A 22478-nucleotide genomic window follows, 5' to 3' on the forward strand; every position below is an offset into this window, starting at 1 on the left:
TCTAACAGCAAGAGATCGCGTTCAGTTTCCCTTGACATGAAAAATGATCTGCTGCTACCCGCAGACTCGTTAGGGTTCATGTAAGGGATATTCCCCCAAAAGTACTGGGCTGACTCAACAGAAGCATATCGTGTGCAGGGGGTTGGGAGCAACTTTTCTGTGCAAAGTAAGGCGCTGAACTGAGAAAGCAGCTTCCCCCTCCCCCGGCACTTTGTCAGGAGGGACTGAGGAGTGCCTGGCGAAGGAAGCGCTGGGAACGAGCTGCTCCTGCCCCCTTTCCTGTGTTACAGAGTTCTGAGCTCTTTGCTCTTGCTGCGGGCTTCTTCAAGAGCATGTGTGGGTCCACCCTCCTCTTACAGAGCTAGGGCCCCTCCTCTTGCAGCTCTGACGGTACAATGATATAGTAATGATGGGTGTTGGAGCTCGCATTTGAACTTGCAGGCAAGCTGTCTTGCTCCTTCTTTTGCTAGAACTCAGTTCAGACTCAGCAGCTTGGAATCAGGTGCTCATCAGTGGGGAGGGCTGGAGACCCCGGAATCAGCATCTCCTTCCAGCACTAACCAGGGGATTTATTCTTTCATGCGGCCACTGGGAACTCTGGACTAGTCCTAGCACTACGTTGTGATTTTTTGCAGTCTCTGCAATAAACTACCTTTTAAGGTAACTATGCTCCTTTTTATGCACTTTTTACATTTGGCTGCTAGAAAACACCTCGTGTAATATTTAAAGCTATTGTTTGCTGTTGGTACCTTCAAAGACAAAGCGTTTAACTGGAAAGCTAAGGTGGCGGAAGATCTGGTAAATTTAAAAATTCTGGGTAAGTTTTTAAGGACAAGTAGAAAATGAAAAGGTTTTGCTGGTGACCCACAACATTTACTGGGGAAAAGAGTAGAACAAAGAAACCTGGGGAATAGAGGAGTTTGAGGGTGGTGACAGTGAAATAACTCTCTGGTATTGGTTGTTGACTGGATAGCGAGGTAGAGCTGCACCTTGATTTGTAATGGGGCTCAGGAGGCTGAGCGAAGGGAGAAATGAGGAACTATTTGTAGGGGTGTTAAATACACAAAGCACCACCATTGGAACAAGAAGAAAGGTCCTGCCTGGGGAGCCTTTCTAGCCACCAGGTTTAATTGCCTGTGGAATAGTGTATGGTCAGTGTCTTATATCCCAAGTGCTTTTTTGGTGATCCTGGAAAGCTGCTCTCAGGACAGCCCCAAGCTGAGGGGCTGGGGGGTCTCTTTAAACAGCATCCCTCCAGAGGAGACAGAAAGCAGGCGTTCTCTAAGCCACATTTTCTTGGTAAAAGGGGGGAGAGAGAAAGGATCACAGGGTTAGTGGAGCAAAACACCTCCTGTGACACCCGCAGCCAGCTTCTCTGCTCCCCGGGAACACAAGACGCTGCCTTTTTCTCCCTTTGTTTTAGAAAGAGAGTGAGCGAGCGTCATGGAAGGAATTAAGGGAGTTTAGATGGCGGGGGAAAAAAAGCTCCTTTGCTAAGGAGAATCATAGAGATAGAAGCATTTGTTGTGATCTTGTCCATTTCCCCCATTTGAACCGCTCTTGTTTAAAACGTTTGCACACAAAGGGAATTAAGGAAGGATGCGAGGGCATGCTCTCTCATTACCCCACCTGTCACGTTCAGTCTGGTCTATCTATCGTTTATCTAGCCTTCAGACATCATCAGAGCGGAGCCAATTTTAATGAGTGAGCCGCGGAGATTTTTTTGGAGGAATGGGAGATTTGAAATGTCCCATTGAAACACGTTGCACAGTCCGTCCTAAGAGGGAGATGTTTTAAACACTGCTTTTTCCTCCCAAAAGAGGGAGTTTCCTTACCAAATGAGTAAGACTTGGCAGATCTGAAACAACTTTAAAACCAAACGTAAGGGCCAGTGGCGTTTCTCTGAGGCATATTGCAGGGCAAATGAAAGAGCCGCGCATTATTATTATTATTATTATTATTATTATTTTGTTACCCAAAGTGAATAATTAAGGGAACTTTCCCTTTCTCTTGGTTACGTCCTCGCTTGGCTGCATGGGAGCCCAGGGGAATGGCTTAGCTAGGAGGTACCCATAACAATCCAGGGGACTAAGCAATGAGAAATTTACAAACCTCAAGCCCGCCCGTGGCTATTACTCAATCCTATTAGAACGTGCCCAGATTTCTCTAAATGTCACAGGGTGTGGGACCGTCATTTCAATACAATACAAGCGAAAGGGAAAAGCCTATGTCATAGCTGGAAGTAATTGCTCTGAAAATCCAGCTGTTCGCTTAGCACATCGGCATGTTACTGAGTCTGGGAAGCGAGGGGGATTCATCTGGGTATTTGGGGAATAATAAAAGCTGGAGAACTAGAGCAGAGAGTTGGTCCAAAATCAATCCGTCCTCCCATGAAACACGCAGTGCCGCCGAGACAACCTCCGGGAGAGGGGCAGGGTATTTTCTCTAGCAAGGAAAGCCTGTGTGCCCAGAAACCCCTCCCCCATCCCACCAATAAATGAATGGGCTGGACAGGACTTCAGTGGCTTGGTTCCTGTGTAAAATCGCTAACAGGCTCCGTCCTCCTGTTGAGCAATGATACATGGTGGGGGCGGTGCATTTAAGCGGTTCTAAACCCTGAGCTGATGTCTAGGAATCTTCCGGCCTCGAGAAGACCCTCGGCTCCCCCTACTGGTGAAACGGGGAATACCAAAGATCACATTTTTGTAACCAGCATCCAGACGCCAATTATTCCTTATTTGTTATCAACAATGAATGGTAAATAATCACCAGTCCGGGCATTTATTGGGCCAGGGTTACTTTCCCCCTGCATACAACAATGACTTGTGTTATTCCATCGTCCCTTTGCATATTAAAACAATGTGTTATTACCAAAATACGGTAGAGTATTCCTCTTGATTATCAGGGCAGACGCCTTGTTTAAATGTGAGGTTTACTTTCAGGTTAAGATTCGCCTCCAAAACTCTTCCTCCGAAAAGCTTTCCTGCTACGGAAGTGCTTAGGTCTGCTTTAAATACTGGTTTAGCTGACACTCCAGCCTCTCCCAGCTGATGGATGCTTCAAGACGGAACAGATATTAACCCTAAACTTCTAACGGTGACATGACAAGAGCCAGAGGAGCCTCCACGTGGCTCAGACGGAGCTGCTCGGGAAAGCAAACAAACCAGGCTCAGAGATAACGTTTCTCCCACCTCCGTCTGTTTTCAGAGCCCCTCTAATCCCGGCTGGGGTTTGGAAACGTGCATTGGACGATATGAGGAGAGGAAGGAGCTGCTCGGAGGCTAAGGACGGGAGTGTTAGGCAGGAGCTGGAGGGTTTCAGTTTGGGTTTGATTCCGCTCTAGGGCAGTTGTGGGTCTTCCCTGGGCGGGCAGAGGGGGTATCGCAGGAAAGCGCAGTATGGGCGTTACCAGCTGCTGCTATCACTGAGCTCCGAAGGGACTTGGACTCGGGCAGTTTGCCTGAGCACTTTCCGATGCCAGCAGCGCCTCCCCCGGTTTAGCGATCTGGGATCGGAGGGCTGTCGCGCCTTCAGCTGGGAAGGCAGCTGCCTGCAAGTAACTAGGAGCTTACTGGGCTCATGGGCAGTGAGCCGGTGAGAACTTGTTCCCTACAGCCACGTGGACTCTGGGAAATTCATCTGGGGGTGGGGAGCTCTGAAGTCAGCTCGATCCTTTGCTGTTTCTTTGTCCGCTTGGGTAACGCGTTAAGCTAGAAACTGCAGAGAAATTGCCCGGGTGGTGCCTTTTGTTTAACTGGGGGGAAAACAGCACGACAGGTATCTTCTCATTCAGCCGCATACAACGCAGCGGTAGCAGGGCTCGATGACACAAAGTAAACAAGCGGAGGCAGTTTAGAATTAATGTGACCTTGATCCTAACCTGCCAGATGTGGCTATCACAGGGAATCTTAATAGAATGATCTTTACCCACTGAACTCAGCCTGTTTCAATGCTCTGGACATTGGCCCAGGTTCTCATTGGCAGCACCAGGGCCTAGATTGTGATCTCAGGTGTCAATCTCAAGAGTGACCCTACTGAAGTCACTCTGGATTTAAGAGGATGCAACCAGAAACAAAATGTGATCCATTAATTCTTTTCCCATACATATGTTTAGTATGTGTCAAAGGCACAACACAAACAATGGGCCAAGCTCACCCAGGGCAGGGTTACGCTGATATTAGGTGGAGAGCTACTAGAGTGGAATGAGGTTGCCAGGAATGAGGTTGTGTCTATAAAGACCATAGGAGGCCAATAAAAACAACAAGGAGTCCAGTGGCACCTTAAAGACTAACAGATTTATTTGGGCAAAAGCTTTCATGGGTAAAAAACCATGCATCTGAAGAAGTGGGTTTTTTACCCATGAAAGCTTATGCCCAAATAAATCTGTTAGTCTTTAAGGTGCCACCGGACTCCTTGTTGTTTTTGTGGATACAGACTAATACAGCTTCCCCCGATAGGAGGCCAATGAAGCTCCAAATTGGCAACCTTGGGGTAACTCTACTCATCTGCTCAGCAGCCCCTTTGATAGTTCTTATGGCAGTAAGCCCAAGGGAAGATTGCACTGCCCATTTGAGGCCCAGTATTAGGGAATTTGGCCCAGTGTGGACACAGAGGCTGTGAGTCCTGCTTCAAGACTCCAGGATTCTTAACACAGGAACAAATTCTGCCCTCAGATTCACATGTGCATTGAAGTCAAGGGAATTTCATGCGCAGAGCATGCAAGTCCAGGACTAACAATAGCAAACTGGAACATGAGGCTGTTAGGTGAACAACAGGGCCACACGTGTTGCTATGCTGAATGTGCACAGATGGCAGGGAGGGGGTTGAACAGATTTCTTTTTATAATTTACTTATTTCTAATGACAGCGTTAAAAAAAGATAAAAGCAACACAAAGTCCTTTGTAGAAGCCCAGACGCAGACATGCTAGAATCTTTGGAGTGTGTTGTGTAAACTCACAGTGGTGTGTAAGACATCAGTGGATACTTTAAAATGTATATGATATGCATGTGTATTTGAGAACCTAACAGGTAACACAAGTCCAATCAACTCTAGTAGTGGCTCCTAACCAGTGATGCTGGAAAAGTCTGTATGATATGCAAAAAGTGAGGCATCCAGCTGAGACCAGCTTAGTACAGCTTCTGCTTGTATTGCCAGGGGATAAGTCCCTTTTTGCTTGCCTAATCGAATTGTTGCCTGTGGAGTGTGAGGGTCATAGTTTGTATTTAAATTGCAGTAATCTGCACACAGCAAATTCAGCCCTTGGATAAGACTAACTAGCTGAGTCTGCTCTATACAACAACAGGGAGGGAGCTGCAAGGTTTCCCTTGCCCCACCCCCAAGCCAATACTCCCTTCCTTGGTGTAATGGGAAAAGGTAGCTCCAGGGATCTCCTTCCCTGCCCCTCCTCCTCCCAGCCTGTGATAGGGGCCCAGGTCTTCCTCCTGCCGTCCCCCCCAATTTCTCTCTCTTCTCCTCCCCCATTGCTCTTTCTTCCGCCCCCATTCCTCTCTCTTCCCTACTTTCTCCTTTTCACCATAATAATGCAAGAGAGGACAACACACAAATGAGACTGAGAGAGGCAAGGGTAGAGGAAGACAGGGCCAAGAATGGGAGACATACTATGAAACATGAAGGGGCTTGTGGGCAGAACTTGGATGAATACCATCACTTACTTGTTTTCCAGTTTAAACCTACATGTGCACAGTATTTTGCAAGACATATAAAAGAACTGGGGGCAGAGTCTGTGCCGCATCTCAACCCTTGGTGGGTGGAAAGGAGGCTTTCTTCTACCTTTGCATCTCTCAGATTCTGGGCTGCTTCAAGGACCAAAGTGGCGTAGGGACTGATCTAACAGCAGCTTCAGCACAGCTGCCAAAAGATTGTTCTGCAGCCCAGAACTGCCACCCTGCTCTGGACACTTTCCCTTCAGCCTCCAGCCTCTGCTTGGGGCTGTAGTTATGTGGCCCAGAGGAATTCCCTCTGGGGCTGTTAGTGGAGGAAAGGTACTGGAGCAGGCACTCTAGTTAAGAGTTTGTAATCTACTTATGGACATAACAGTGCAAGTGATAATGAGTGATGAATTAAACAAAGGCCAAGTTAACCAAGTGGCAGCAATGGAGCAATTAATCATATGCAAGTAATGTGGAGAAACTGGCAAAGTTAATTAAATGGTACTTATGGCAAAGTTAATAAGTGTCAGCAATTAACAGTCAGTCAGATGGTATGAAAGGGTGAAAGACAAGATTAAGTAAAAGAAAGGGGCACATGAAATAATGACTGCTTGTAGATTGGGAGGCTAACAGTTGTGAAAGTTCCAGCCATAACATGGAAGTGCAGGGCTCAGCTGGTGCCCAGTCCTGCTGAGGGCTGGAGGCAGCACATATGTTATGCCTGGGATGGGGCTTTTCTAGTTTGCATATGCAGCACTGGGGAGTTGGTCTCTGCGGTGTGCAGCGGCCCTTTGTTCCCTTTAGCCATAGGAAGAGTGGCCTTAACTCACTTCTCTGGTGCCTGATCCTATAAAGGGCTGGATGCAGCTGCTGGTTAGATTTTTTTCTATCTGTGTGTTGCTGTAACCCTGAGCCTCACTTTATTAAAAGAAAAATGTGGCCCCGGAGGGTAATTGCACAATAAGGGCCAAATTACAAAAAGCATGCACTGCTGTCAACTCTTGCAATTTCATCATGAGGCTATTTGGACCCCAGCTAGAGCCTATTTCATTAGGACCTGAGAATCTCCAGCTTCCTCGGAATTTTAGCACTTCTGGGGAAAACCCCCTTTGATTGACTTCCTTCCCCATTTCCTTGTGTCCTAGGAAAGAACAGCCAGTCTTTTGCAGGAGTTAGGCAGAGCTCTTACCCCCGTTTTCCCTCCCCAGGAACAGAGAGAAGTTTGGGGGAGGTGAAGAGGAAGCAGAAATAGTCCAACATTCCTGGTGGCTCTGCACCCTCTTGTGAAAAATGGGTTAGTTACTCTCTGCTCCTCCCAGGAACACCAGACCTGGGAAAGGATTGTAGGGTGAAAAACTCCCAGAGCTGTCTCACCCCCTGGCCTGGGAAGGCAGAGAAGACAACCCCATGGTGGCTGACCCCAAGCTGTGTGGTGGAGCAGGGCAGAGAGAAGGAAGAACCCCTGAAGCTGCAAAAGAAGCAGAGATGTCCTGAGGGGTGAGGAGCAGATATGGGGCTGTGGGGTCTGCAGAGGGGGCAGAGGTCAGGGATGCAGGCAAATACGCAGCTGCACGGGCCCTATAACTAATTAATTCGAGTGTTGGAATGTGGGGAGAAGCTGGAAGCTTTGCACCTTCAGTCAGCCAGGAAAACTCCTGCAGCAGAGGTCAGAAACAACTTACTTAATACTTTTGTGGGGAGTTGGCAACACTGTAATAATACACACACAGACACACACACATATACTCTTCCACATGATGGGCAGGGGGAGTTTACAAATCAAAAGGCAGACCAAAAATCATGAGGATCTTTTTTAAAAAAAAAAAAAGGCTTGTGATTTTGGAGCCAAACTCGTGATTTTTTAGGGTCTGACATGATTTTTGAACTTCTGGGGTTGGCAATAAATTTTGAAGAGTCAGTGTGGGGGTGTGTGATTAGATTCCCAAGAAATCCTGACTCCAAACCAGGAATAAACCCCACTCTCTATTGTGACAGCTGAAAGGTAGCTCCCTACAGGGTTCCTCATGGTAGGAACCATGGGCAATAGGGGATGGGCAATAAAAGGCAGTCCAGTGGATAAAATTGTGAGCCAATATGATCTAATCAAGATCACTCTGAAGTTAGCAGGGCTTTTGGGAGGTAGAGGAGTGGAGAAGAGACATGGGGAGTAGGACCATCCCACCCTCACCCTCCTTGCTAAAGAGCCTCCTATCCTGGGGAACCTGTTAGGTCCTGGGGCTGGGCCACAGAAGGTCATAGCTCCTGAGCTGCCTTTTCCTGCTACCATGAGGAAGCCCCAGGATGTTACCTCTTAGATGTCACAGGGGGATCAAACTGATTTTTGGTCTGGGATTGGGGTCTCCTAAGAGCCAGCAAATCCCTATTTAAAAAAAACAAACTATGTTTTGCCATTACTAAACTATGTTGTGCCATTACTAACACTAAGCTCCATTTCTTTGCAAGGTGTGAGTCAAGGAAAAATTGAGGCTAACCACTCTTTCATTCTTTTGGTCATTCTTTTGTTGCTCACAACAAACATAACCACTATAAACTTTTACAATGGGAAGTTGTTACATGTCAGATCACAATGCATCAGACACCTGGCTTCTTCTGAAGAAAACAATGAATGAATGCCCCTAGGAGCATTATTTCACTGCCACCTGGGAGGAAATGGCTAGGAGTGACAAACACCTTTTGATAAAGACAATCAATCTCTCTGGCTCGATAGATATGTATCACACTGGAGGCCTTTCCTCTCTTTCTTGATCTGGAATCTTAGAGGGAAGCAGAGATTAGTTCTCACATCACTTTAAATCAGGAGTAATCCCACTTAAATCAACAGATACACTGGTTTAAAACTGGTGTGAGATCAGAATGGGGCCCTAGGTGTGCTAACCAAATTCCAACTTGACTAATATTTGCTCATCTGGACTCTTCCTGCAATATTCTTAAAAGGTACTCTTCACTTCCAATATTCAGACATAGGGTAGCATCGCTATGAGCTGTTAGAGTATTGCTGCTATTTTATCTCCAAGGAGGCAGCATTTCAGGCTGTGTGTAGTGTCTGTAGCACTTGTTAAGATGTTAAGTTTTTTCAAGTGTTTTGGCTTCTTTATAGTTGAAAAGTGTCACGTGCATTTTTCAACAGAGGATAGAAATACAACATATGCCCAAGTCCTGCAGTCTTGAATTGGGAAGAATTATTTCTCAGCAGGTCAGCTACTACACAGCCCGTCTAGACGCCCTCTATCTGTAAACATGGTTCTATAATGAACCTGCTGGCTCGTTAATGTTCCTTGGTTAACCTCTCATCTAGCCAGCAGAGGAATCCATAACTGTAACAGTGAAGGGATGTACTAACTCAAGTTAGAGGGGGTCTGGCTTAGAAGGGAGACAGAGGTTGATTTAGAACAGGAACAAGAGAATGGTGGCTGCATTGTGGGAGCTGGCAAGCCTTGGGCAGGTGTGAATTTTGCCCCCCCCCTACACACACACACACACCATGCATGGCCCTGTTGGCCTGACTGGAGCTGCCCTCCCAAAAATAGAAGTCAAACTACACCTGAGAGGGAAGGCTGGTCAGCTTAAGAGGTGTGACGAAAGGACTAGGAGAGGGGCTGGTGAGGGGAGGTCAGCGGGAGCCATGACAGATGCTTGGAAAGGGCCTGCAAGGAGAAGGTGAGGTGGATGGGTCTGAATGAAACTTCAGGTGCTGGATAAAAGTACTGGACACTGGCTGAGGGATCTGAAGGTCAGTGAGTGATTGTTGCTGGAGAGAGTATCCCTGGTAGTAGGTTTGAGGAGCCTCATTTCTACCCTTGGACTGGACTGCCCATAGGGCCTGAGTTAGGAATTGTTGTGATCTTTGGTCTTAAAGCCATTGTGCCTAAGGTAATTGTACCTCTGTTTCTGGCACCCCAGTAAAGGAATCCTTTGTTATTTCATTAGAATCTGTGAATGTTTAAGGGAACCCACCGAGGGCTAGGGTCTGAAGGGCCGAGAGTTTGAAGCAGCTATAGATCTTGACTCAGCAGGTGGTACACCCAGCATACTACCAGGCATGTAAAGACTGGAGTACAACAGGGACACCCTGTACTGGGATCAGTTACAGTATAGAATATTGTTTCCGCACTGCATATATGTGTCCCCAGATAATGTCAATGGGAGCTGCACACATGAATCTGGAGAAAATAGAACCAACCACTGTTAAATTGATTAGGTACATCCTACAGGTTAGAGAAGATTTGGGCAAGATATTTGAAAGTTAATGTATTTTGAGGTAGATTTTCAGAGTTGTGAGGAGTTCTAGGGGGGTGTTTCATATTAAAGTCAGTGGGGCATGGTAAAGGCACTATACAATATTTAAAAAACATTCAAGCTTCGTGTGTAGCAACTGTAAATTCAGCAGTAGTAAATAGAAGTTTGTATATGAAACATGCCAAAACATTCATGCCTATGTACTGCCCTTCATCTGCAAGGCATGTTGATACCATCAAGGACCCTTATCAATTACCCTTCCTCACCATTTTTTCCTCTCTCTTTTACTTTTCTCTTTTTGGTGCTATTTCCAGTAGCCTTCAATCACTAGCCAGCAATAATATCTGACAGTAGATTTCTTTGAGATGATTCTGTAACTATTGAACAATTAGAGTGAAAGCCATTCCCTGGCATGAATTCCAAGTAATGGGGTGAAGTGCGGTGGGGTGGAGAGGTGAAATCCCAGCCTGAACCTGGAAGCCAGCACGCCAGGCCACAGATGGAATAGCTGCCATTGGCACCCTGCATCTTTTGTATGAAGTGGTGGGGCCACTGGAACTGCAGAAATGTGGGTCCCATGGTCTCTTCTCTGGCCTGCCCTGACACAGCTCTGTTGCAGGGAACTTTTCAGGGTAGAGAACTTTTCTGTGGTGAGGAGTGTGCAGGACCCCACGCCAGCATCTGTGCACACAGCCCTGGCCTGCAGAATTACCATGTTGTGTCACCCAACTGCAGGCAGAGTTTGCAGTCACTAAGCAAAGTTTCCTCTTCTCCTCCAGGCTTTTAGGGGCTATATACCCTGAGCAAACACTTCTCCCTCTCCCTGTCTCGCTGCTCCCTCTGCTGGCTCCCTCACTCTCACTCAGCCTCTCAGTGCACCATAGTGGGTTAGGAAGTGGGGAGCAATCCACGACCAACACTGCTGAGAAGCAGCACATTTCTCTCCCCAGGCCTTCCTCTCTTTGAATTCCTTTCTGACTCCTCTGGTCCTGCTCCCTTAGACCAGGGCTACCTCCTGGGAATGAAATGTGCAAAGTCAGTACAGACTTTGTTCTTGTTTTCTTCAGTTAAAATTATTTGACGGTTTAGCCACGGGCACAACCTTTATAAAGGGTGGAGGTGCAGCCACAACCCAACAGGGGGCACTCTAGGAGATATTGTGCTGCAGGGAAGCTCACTGTTTCCTAAAGCGTCTGGAGAAAAATACCCATCGCACAACCCTTTAGGAGGGCACAGCATGCGCTCTCCTCTGTGGCTGGATAGCTTGTTGGTCTTAACACTTCCATGCCCTCTTTGAAGAAGTTGTACCCATAGGAGGCACCAGCCGTAAACACTCCTTGGCCATGGTGGATCCCAAACTGTCTGGATACAGGGGATCCTTGACCCATCCTCTGCTTTGCACAGCCCCATAGGCACCAAACACATTCTTTCTCCTAGCCTACCAATGATGACATACAATAATGAGGAATCATTTCTTTTAAATAATGATTTGTGCATACAAATGCAGGATATGGACAACTTTTGGAGACACCCACCTTTGAAAATTAGTCCCTGTAATAATAAAGGGCAAATGATCAGTTCCGACATATACAACTCTTTCTTATGCAGCCATTTCACTTGTGCACTTATTTCAAGATGAAGGTCTAGGAGATGGTATAACTGTCCAGACTTTTAGAATTAATCATCTTATCTTCTCTCCCCTCCCTCCCCCTGCCAAGTAAAACCGTATGGACTAGCCATATCCCTGTGAACTGATTTAGATCAAGCACTGCTATTTGACCCCCTAAGATAACTCTGACTGAAGATATGGATCAGGTTGAATGAACCCATTAAGGTCATAATTCTTGTTTTGGATTTAACCACAAAAATATGTGAACCTTGTGTGATGGCATTTTTGTTGCAATGTCAATGCTATCACACAAGGTTCAGTGTGGGTGAACACTGACATTGCAACATAAATATTATCACATTGTAATCCCAGCCCAGTGCAGTTGGTAATAAAAGGATGGGGTGTGCTTGGCAGCATTTGGGCTGCTACATGAGAAAGCAGTTGGCTTTCTCCTCCACACGCTCTAGGAAAATGTTGCACAATGTGTTTCCCTATGCAACAGAGTAACACTAGCCATCCGTTTGCTGGGAATGTAAAGCTCCTGCTAGAAATTTATAAAGAGATAGTGGCTATCATTTAGTAGGAATCATTGTAATTTCACTTGTGTACTTACCTCAGATTTTCATGTTATTCATACAGGCAACACATGTAACTAGGAACTGGCATGAAATGGCAATGTAATGTTATGGAAACACTGTGTATTTTAGAGAACTTTTCAGTTTTTTGATGGGGCTCATAGCTTAGAAAGGGGGAGGGAAGTATACACAAAGGCACTGAATTGTCCAAATCACACTTTGGAAACAGAAAACTAAAATTCACCATGCATCTGTAATGATGGGGCCACATTGTCCTTACAATGACATTTCACCAAGGAATATATGTTGCAAGCAGAAAGTCCTAAGAGAACCTGTGTTCAGCAAAATGTTGGAAAGAACTGTGATGCTGTCATTCAGTCACCTTCGGAATTTATTTGTGATGGTAACTTGTGAAATGAAATGGACCCTTGGTCAGTATGGCAGTTTGTAAGTTTCTAAATGATAGTGTTTTTGTGTACTGTATACCCCAACTATGAATTGGATTTGGACTAGTTCTCATTTCATCAACACCATGGATCAACCACCAGATGGTAATGACTTTCTGTCACTACTGTACTGGATTAGATTCACGCCAGTGATTTACATGTGAAAGAATCTTAATCTTAATCAATTTCCCCTGACAAATACCTTGTTACAGTATATCATCTTTAATACTAAGGACAGGTATTGATGTATTGACCTACAACACTTCATAGGTACACACTAGAATACTTTTGACTTACTCATTTTTTCTTTATTTGTAGGTCAAGATGTTATTAAATATAAAAAGTGTCTTATGGATGTGCTGTACCTTAGTTGTAACATATGCACTGCATAAAGGTAAGTGTATGACGTGGAAACATTGACTGGAACTGTCCCTTAGTGACTGTTAGAAGCAGCATGATCTAGAGGGGAGGTTGATATCATGGGACTCAGGAGACCTGGTTCTATTTCTGTGTCTGCTCTACTGAATGACCTTGTGTGAGTCACTCCCCTTTGTGTGCCCTTTCTATGCTTTGTTTGTCTTGTGTATTTGATTTCAAACTCTCCCCTGAGGACTCTAGATGCTACAGTAATGCAAAAAAAAAAAAAAAAAAAAGATGCAAAGTGCCATAGGATTATGTAATACAGATTACCAGACAGAGCAAAATGGTTTTTTATCCCCTCAATATTTCTAATAATGAAGTTATGATTCTCAGGACCAAGAATACAGTACATTTTATTAAGGCAGCAAAGGGTAAATGCATCTATTTATAGGGGCTTTCTGAGCTGATTTCACTCTCTTGGGAAATGCTTGCATATAAATTTACTAATTCTTTTCTCCAGCTTGTCCAATGGCTCTTACAAAACTGTTCAAAGATTTTTCTAGAGAAAAGTGAATGGCTGTGGTGCTTAAATAAGCCCATCCATTATAAAAAATAAAGTATATTTTTCCTAAGGTCAGGATGGAAGCACCATTATTTTTTACTTAAAACTTCCCTTATTTTTTTCTATCCTTCATTAAACACACAGCAGGCCAGAGAGATTAGAATTGTCCTCAGGGACAATAGATTCAAAGACTTTCAGGAGCGGACAACTACGTTTCTAAGATTTTTCCCTAGAGAGCTGGGACTTCTTTGGTTAGTAAATGGCAACCTTCTTTTCAAGTTTTACTTAGCAATGTAACTGAAAGTACTGCATACCAGAGAGAGATATGGGTCTTGTTGTATTTAATGTACTGTTTATATGAGGGCTGCTAGACAAGGGACATCATTATGGGAAGGGGTTTTTAGATTTGCAAAGTGAGTTTACATGCTAAAGAATCCAGTGGTGAATTTAGAAGTCCTTATCCAGTGAGTTGTATTGTTCCATTAAGATAGGAATATCTAGCATAAATTATAGTGAAACTAAAAGCTATTAAGCATAACAAGCTAACTTCAAAAGTGACACGAATGGGGGTAATTTATATTCTGTAAAGGGGTGTAATTCACATGATGAGAGGCAAAAGGGTAAGGTTTTAGCAGGAAAAGCAACTAGCAGGAGGAAGAATGTACAAGACGAAGCAGCTCTAAGCCTCATTATACAGTCCTATTAGTTTCTCTTCCTGATACTTTTGTGCCCTCCTGCCCCCATACTGTGCAATTCTACTCACACTCACAGGCACACCAAGTTACTGATGTATAATTTATACCACCTTTTAATACTTCTTAATTTGGCTCAGAGATTCTCCAGTATGGGATTTACAGTACATGAGCAACCCACTGCTAAGCATCCAGTTAAGCAGATGACAATAATATTGGGCCAGATTCTGGCTGGTGATCATCTGCGTGTGGCTTGGTGGAAGCAGATGGAAAGTCTCCGACCCGTAGAAAGGCAGTATGAATACTATGTCTCTTATTCATTTAGAACTATAGTTTTATCCTAGCAATTCGAAGAAAACCTCACAGAATGGCCATTGTGAAGAGAGCAAAAGAAATGGGAAAAATACTTTCCAAAAGATCTAAATGTCAACAGATTGGTTTATATCTCAAGTAGCCATTATTTTCCATTCTAGAACAAATGTCAGGAATAGAGCTCATGTGTGCAATGCCATTTTAGAGGGCAGGAGTTACTTCACTGGACCCAAACTTTGCAGACCCAGTCTGGCCTCTTCACTATTTAATTCTCTCTGTATACCTGGGGAAGAACCATTATCTCTCTTGGAGTAAAAACTGTCACTGATCATCCAATGATGTGGTCCTGTGTGTCACTGCATTGCTTTTGTTCTCTAATAATCTGTCACTCAGCTCAAGGTTAAACATTTGCAGCAGTCTAGGTTCTGTGTGGTTTAGTCAACTGCTTGCCATCATGTCTTCCCCATAACCAGCCCCCCCGCCATGCCAAAGTCTCCAAAGGGCTTGGTTTGGATATTTATAAGGATTTTTTTAACGTATAAGTCCTGAAATCCAAGATTCCCATGATAGCCACAACAAAACTCCAACTTTATTTGTAACACAGCAGATTACAGATATGAAATATCTTTTATATTCACCATTAATTATTGTTCTAGTCTTTCTTTCATTTTATCATCTCTCTCATCCTTGTACATGGCCCTATCCATATATACCTAGCACATATGCAAGGTAAGCACATAATTTGTATGTAGAAACAAAAACATTTTTTTTTGTTTTAAAAGTAAATTGTAGAGGTTCTTGTGTGTTTTCTTTAAGATCCTTTAAATTCCCATAAGATATTTTTGGGAGTGGAACAGCAGGAAGTACCACATAAGCCTGTGGGGTCAAAGGAGTGCCCCATCACAGGACCTGTGCTGTTTGCTCTAGTGCACATAAAGGATTAATGACAGAAGTTAATGGACAAAGTTTACATTGGTTGCTAGCATGACATTCACTCACTTTTGAACTAGCTGATGGTGTAGTATGTTAGATTACAAACTGGACTAGTGACTGTGATAAATGTGGGAATTTACCTACCCGATTTAAACATTCATTTGTCATGTCACGAATGAGTGTGATTTCAAGAAGACCCTATAAACCTGAAAAGAGTAGAAAATCCCCTCAGTAGCAGTCTGACTCTTGAGTCTGTGACTAATATATAATAAACATCTATTTGTGCCTGTATATTATATATATGTACGTGTGGGTGTGCTATAATATTCAGGTCTGCAGATGGAATATACATTTGCCTGGTTTTCTATGATTTACTGACAGAGTATGAGAAGTAATTGATCCTTCAGTACTCTATGCCTGGTTTACATCCTCCCTCTCTTTACTGTAGTAGCTCAGACCACAAACCATATGGTAGGAACACAGTGAAGTTTTTGTTGGGATTCAATTTATTACCTCCATTCTCAAAGCTCTATACATGTTCTTGCAGGTAGTCCTGATTTTTTTTTAAATTTAATTTAACAATCTAACATTGTTATATTCTTAAGTATTGAATTTCCTTCTTAAAAGATTTAGAGTTAATGAACAGAGTTTGCTTAGGCTCAGTATATAAAGAAATCAGATTTAATAGAGCACATGAGATCATAGGTATTTGTTATGGCTGCTACTAGACTGGACTATAGAGAGTATGCATAGTCAGACTATTGATGAACTCTCAACAAAGAATTTTAATTGTTCTTCCCCTGTAAACTTGGCTTAACATAAATAGGATCTTTGATTCCATGAGAATATATTTTTTGTCTGATTACTCACTGTCAAAGTTTCTGTCCTCTTAAACTTAATTACACAGCAAGACCATTCTTCTTAGCACCTTCTCCTCCTGGAGGACATTCCTTTCAATTGGATCCAGACTTCTTTGCCCCATACAGACCAATGGGTGTTGCTGTTGTTTTTTACCCTAAAATAGCCCCTTTTCTGCTTACTTCACTTTTCAGGGATTTGCAACTTTTGCAAAAGTAAGGATTGTACAAGACATTCTGGGGAAGGAGTCTTTGTTCTCAGGCAGGGAGCAAATATTTTATTTTGTGTCCAACTTCAAAAGAAAGGGAGCAAGCCCTACTTCACAGATAAGATGAGCTGACTTTTACAACCCAAACTGTGAACTGGGAGGACCTGAGGCAAGGTCCAAAACAACAGATAACCAGAATTCCAGCTAAAGTCAAAAGAAAAACAGCTTTATTCAAGGTAGAAGCTCACAAAGGGGAAATTCTATCAGGGAGCTCCAGGAGGTAGCGGTATGGAATTTATAGCCTCACTGAGCTGCCTATTTTAAACTACCTCCCTTTAATTAATTATGCAGCCCCACAATCCTTATAACTTCCTGGCAACAGGGTACACTAACCTGGCTGGTAGAACATTACAGCAGATTCGAGATGAAACTGTTCTACAATTTTTAAATACTCACACCAAACCCCCCATGTTTATGTAATAGAGGGCTCCAAGAAACCCACCTGAATGTAGGGAAACTCACAGTTAAATCCACAAGGCTTGGCCCTTAACATGGTCCTGTACATCAGTGTGGATAAATAAATGAAGGAAGAACCCCCCAGGTAATTTGTGTGAGGAAAAATAAACAGACCGTCATTTGTCATTTATTAGGATCAGGACTGGCTGCAACATGAGGCCACGTTGCACGGTAAGACACTGGCTCACATTGGGCACCATGGCAGGGGAGCAATCTGGTATAATCCTAAAACATGATCCTTTCCCCAGCTCCCTGATAAATGCTCCATGCCTTTGGACTGTGCACCTGCTCCCCCCTGAGCAGTTGATCAGCTCCATGTGGAAGGGATGGAACCGTTGCTCAGCCTCTTTCCATCTCTCTTTGAAATGATTTGCACCCTTAGGGAAGTAGGAAGGAGCAGTGTCTGGAGTCTTCAAAATACTGGGGGACCGTGACTGACATTTCTGTGCAGTGGGCCACAATGCGTGGGAAGATTTCTTATGCCTTCCTTCCCCATTCACCCACTCTAGGGTTAGTGATAAGCTGGTCATTAAAATTTAGATTTAGATCAGAAGGAGAGTACTCTGACAGTTATGACTGATTACTTAGTGAGGCCCCCATAACTTGACTACACTGTGATTCTTTGGGCTTGATCCCACCATCCTAACTCAGATAAAGTTCCCAATGACTTAACTGGGAATTTTGCTTGAGCAAGGACTCCAAGGTATGGCTCTTTGTGGTGATTTGGACTCAAGTCTCTCTGTGTGTGCATGTGTGTCCTCCATTAACCAGTTGTACTGAAAAGTTTTTTATATACCATTTAGCAAGAGAAAAATGCTTGTATTAATCACCATCCTGGCTGGTGATTTCAAAACCATGTTTCTTTTTAATACATATAAGAGGACATTAGCACTTTTAGGTCTCACATGGCTGTGGAGCTGGGTAAAGGGGCTGGAAAAATGGGTGTCCAGGTTTCATAGCACCTTCTGTTGTTAGCTCTAGGAGAGCTGTTGACCTAGGAAAACTGGCAAATATCTGCCCCTCTCAGCTTCAGACAAACACACAGGCAGTTACTGAACCTCTTCCTGTTCTTTGCTGTCCTTGGTGATCATTTGTTTTGCTGGCCCTGTACTTATTAAGGATTGGTCTGCAAAGTGGCATTCCGAGTATCTGGGGAAGAGAGAGCATTCTGTGCTTTCAGACAGAGGGAAAATGCTGAAGCAGCAGAAGGGGCGTAAGGGTTAAGAAAAGAAGAAAAGGCTGCCTTCAGCAGAGGACAATAAATCATGCTTGAATAGCTAGCATGGGCTGCCACAGGAAATAAAGTTTTTTGGAACAGTGCAGGAGCATCACTTACCCATGTTTAATTGCCAAACATTTTTTTCCCAAATGGGGAAAGTAACTTTTTAAAAAAAAACAATCCTATTTTATCTAATAACAGACTTAGGCTGATTAGCCTGCAAGTCAGAACAGAGAGTACTCTTATTATAAAAGTGCTCTGGGATACTTACTTTGTTAAGTAGATGGATGTATTTGTGGCCACATGGTCTCCTTTCTTTCCAAAATGTTGCCCTAGATTAGAACAGATATAAACTGTATATCATAATGATATGGTTGCTGCCAAGAGCTTTCAGTCAACTCAACATGTAAATATCAATTTTAAGGAGAAAATTTCCTCGGGGATCAGTGCGGATATTGCAGATCACTGCAGCCACCACCAACTGTCTCTGAAGATTATTAAAATTTTGACAGGCAGGATAAATAGAACTAGGTATTTATTATTTTAAATATTCTCTTTAATGAAGATACACATTGTTTAAAAAGCAACTAGACATCATAAGAAATATTTTGAGAGTGATTTTGATCTCACACCTGTATAAACTGGTGGTAACGCCATTGAAATCGAGAGTCCTGATTTTGCATTCTCTCACACCAATTTGACTGCCATGTAATTCACTGCAGTTATATTAGCACAAAGCTGGTGTAATGGAGCGGAGAATCAGACCCAATGGCATTTATCCTAATGTAAAACTTCAGATTAGAATAATGCCCTCTTACTTTATTATCCATTGATGCCATGATGGGCCAGATTCTGACACCCTTGCTTAGGTTTAGTAGCCCCTGACTCCCCAGGTAGCTCTATTGATTTCAGTGGGAATATTTGTGCAATAAGGCAATACTCAACATGAGTAAGAGCATTTGAACCTGGACCTTGGTGATTTTTACCCAACAACCTGTAACCCTAACAATTCCTTACTCTTTTGGCTATTGTATCTGAATTGCCTTGGTCTTTCCCTGTTTTTACAAATAGACTCTTGTTAGAACTATGGTCTCTAGACCTTAATTGTAGTTTGTGACTTGTTTAAATCTCAGTACCTTTCTGTAATATTGAGACACTCAGATACCAAGATGATGAGCATAATATCAACACCTAATAAAGAGAGATTTGACCATTTAAAGTATATGCTGTATAGAGCTATCTATGCCTCTTTGAAAAAAATAATTTAACCAACATTCAAATGCTTTACAACATAGCAGTTTTTGAAATAGCCAGGTGTTATCTTTCTTTCTTTAGAATCTTCTACAGTATAAGCATAGAAGTCATTTTTGACAACTAATAATGAACAGCTAGATAGTTTCCATGTGTTGGCAGCACTTGTTTCTTCCCTCACACTCTTGGTGGTCAATATTAGTTTGCAGATATTATCTTTCTAAACTATGAACCCTAGTTCATTTAAAATTAATTATCATTATCTTCAGCCTTTCAGAGAAAGAGTTATAGAGCAGGCCAGTGGAAAAGGAAAGAGATAAAATATACATATATGATGTTACTGAACCATACCTAATAACTTAATGAGGATTAAGAGCTGGTGTGTAATGGTAGCAAACAAAAATCCTTTCTCCAGACACATGCTGTAGGCAAGCTGGGTGAACAGTAGCCAACTTTCCCCTAAGGATATTGTCTGGTGGAAGCATTTCCCTGTAAAGTATTTGCAGCTGGAGATGTCATAAAACTATGATAAAAGTCCTATAATCACAAGTTTGAGCCAAGAAGGGACCTCCATGTGCTTAATTTCCTCCTTTACTTGAACATCCTACAATATTTGGTTTCAACAACACGTTAAGGCCTGCGATTGGAAAAGAGGCAAACAATTAAAAAAGAACTAATAGTTGGGAGAATCTCACTGGAAAGACTGTTGTTTAACAGATCAAAATGAGTTAACCCTTGATAGAATGATGGGTGGGTTCTCAGAGTTGTAATGCGTTTAAGGCCATGGGTCATATTCTCTTCTCATACTGGTTTTACCTCTGCATAACAACCATATCTACCTCTTCCAGTTGTTGATCTCAAAGCACTTGACAAAGGGGGGCAGTAACATTAATCCCATTTTTCATAAGAGGAAACTGTGACTCAGAGAGGTAAAGTGATTTGCCCAAGGTTACCCAAGTAGGCTGAGGTAGAGTCAAGAATAGAACGCTTCCAAATCCTAGTCTAGCGGACCACATTGCCTCTGAGTTTCTTCTAGTGACTCCAATGAAGGTAGTCCTGATTTACACCAACATAAAGGACATGAAACTCAGCCCCCATGTGAGCTTTAATCCTTAAATTGCAATGAATTGATCTGGTTCTTATTTTATTGGCCCACTAATGTGATTTTTTCCCCTTCTTCTTTTAGTTAAAGTGGAAAAAAGCCCCCCTGTAAAGGGCTCCCTTTCTGGAAGAGCAACCCTACCTTGCTTCTTTTCAACCTTGCCTACCTTACCCCCCAGCTACAACAATACAAGTGAATTTCTTCGAATCAAATGGTCAAAGGTTGAACAGGATAAAACCGGAAAAGATGTGAAAGAAACCACTGTTCTGGTGGCCCAAAATGGGAACATCAAAATAGGACAAGGCTACAAAGGCAGAGTGTCTGTTCCAACCCACCCGGAGGATATTGGCGATGCTTCACTGACTATGGTTAAACTACGTGCAAGCGATGCGGGTGTGTACCGCTGTGATGTCATGTATGGAATTGAAGACACCCAAGATGTCATCTCATTGGCTGTTGATGGTAAGGATTCATTTAATACATTTGTAGATAGTAATGATCCCATATATCTAGTTAAAATGGAAAGGACAAACAATTACCATAAAGTCAAAGCATTTAGAGGTGCTTCAGCACCATTCATAAATATGCTCCTGGTTTTCTGCTATCATTTCTTCCTGCTTCCCTTCTTTCTCCCAAGACTCTCTCCAATTTTGTATCCTTTTACTTTCCTCTTCATGCTTTTTTGATACTTTCTTTTACACTTGGAACAATCTCCCTCCTTTATTCACTAAGTGGTCTGCCTCACCACCTTTAAATCCCTCCTCAAGACATTCTGCTACTTTATCACCTTTCAGTAATGATCTCTACAAGATTCCTATACCACCTTTCTGCAGGACTGTGATGTACTGTAATGTGTGTGTGAACTGTTTTGCTTTCACTAGATTGTAAGCTTGTTGGGTAGGAGTAGTGTCTTTTTAAATGTTTGTATATCACTGGGAATATTGTTGGTTCTGTGAGGAATAAATAACAATAAAGAACTATTTATTTGACCCCCTGGAATTATGGTAGGACACACTATATCACTGCCTAATACTGAAAACATGATGCAATCTTAGTTGGAAGACACTTTCTCCCAGGTTTTCCCCATAAAATGTGCCATGATAGTCATGTCAGGCACAAAGTATCTCCTTCACCACAATAAAGGGGAGATAAAAGCTGTGGTGGAACTCCACAATTATGTGCATGTAAGGTACCGTACTCGCCACTCGCAGCACCCCCTTATCTCAGACTATGATGCTGAAAGGGAGCCTGTGTCTCTAGTGCGTCCTACTGGCCATTTGCCTCTCACCAGGTCTTCCATGGCTTAGCTAGGGTGACCAGATGTCCAGACTTTATAGGGACAGTCCCGATTTTTGGATCTTTTTTTATATAGGGTCCTATTACCCCTCACCCACTGTCCCAATTTTTCACACTTCTATCTGGTCACTCTAGGCTCAGTCCTCTGGCCAAGTCACCTAAAGTCCAAATAAATGTCCAGATAATAGTTCTTCCACCTCTCTCAAGCTCCATTGAAGTGTTCTTACTGCCCTTCCTCACAGAAGCCTAATTTGCTCCTGTAGTTGGGCTTGCATGCCCCTTCCTCAGGGGCTGGAACCCTCTACTCTGGGTTCCAGCCCAGGGACCTTGTATTAAGCAGCGAGATGTGCTTCTTTAGACATGCTGCTCTTTCCAGAACTGCTTCCTGCCTCTAAGTCCACTTATGCTGCTTCCCCACAGCCTGTGCTTAACACAGTATCTCTTTAGTTTGCAGGCCTCTGGCTTCTCCCTTCCCTGCCAGACTCTGCTCCTCTCAGGCTCCACTGAAGTGTTCTCACTTGTACTCCCTCAGGGCCTCTCCTCTTCTTTCAGAGTCCATCCTTTGCTGCTCCTTGTCTTAACAGGCTTTCTTTCCCTGCCTCCCTTTCCCAG

The 22478-nt window shown here is 43.3% G+C and overlaps 1 protein-coding gene across 1 annotated transcript in view; it reads left to right on the forward strand.

Annotated features, from left to right (window-relative positions):
- Positions 1-439: 439 nt before the first annotated feature.
- VCAN (versican) overlaps positions 440-22478 on the forward strand; it is a 146941-nt gene continuing 124902 nt past the window's right edge. The window contains exons 1-3 of the mRNA XM_045021736.1: positions 440-660; positions 12876-12951; positions 20655-21032. Of these exons, the coding sequence (XP_044877671.1) occupies positions 12882-12951; positions 20655-21032 (448 nt within the window). The 5' untranslated portion in view covers positions 440-660; positions 12876-12881. The remainder of the gene's footprint in view (positions 661-12875; positions 12952-20654; positions 21033-22478) is intronic.

The sequence above is a fragment of the Mauremys mutica genome, chromosome 6 (assembly GCF_020497125.1).
Source record: "Mauremys mutica isolate MM-2020 ecotype Southern chromosome 6, ASM2049712v1, whole genome shotgun sequence".
Taxonomy (NCBI): domain Eukaryota; kingdom Metazoa; phylum Chordata; order Testudines; family Geoemydidae; genus Mauremys; species Mauremys mutica.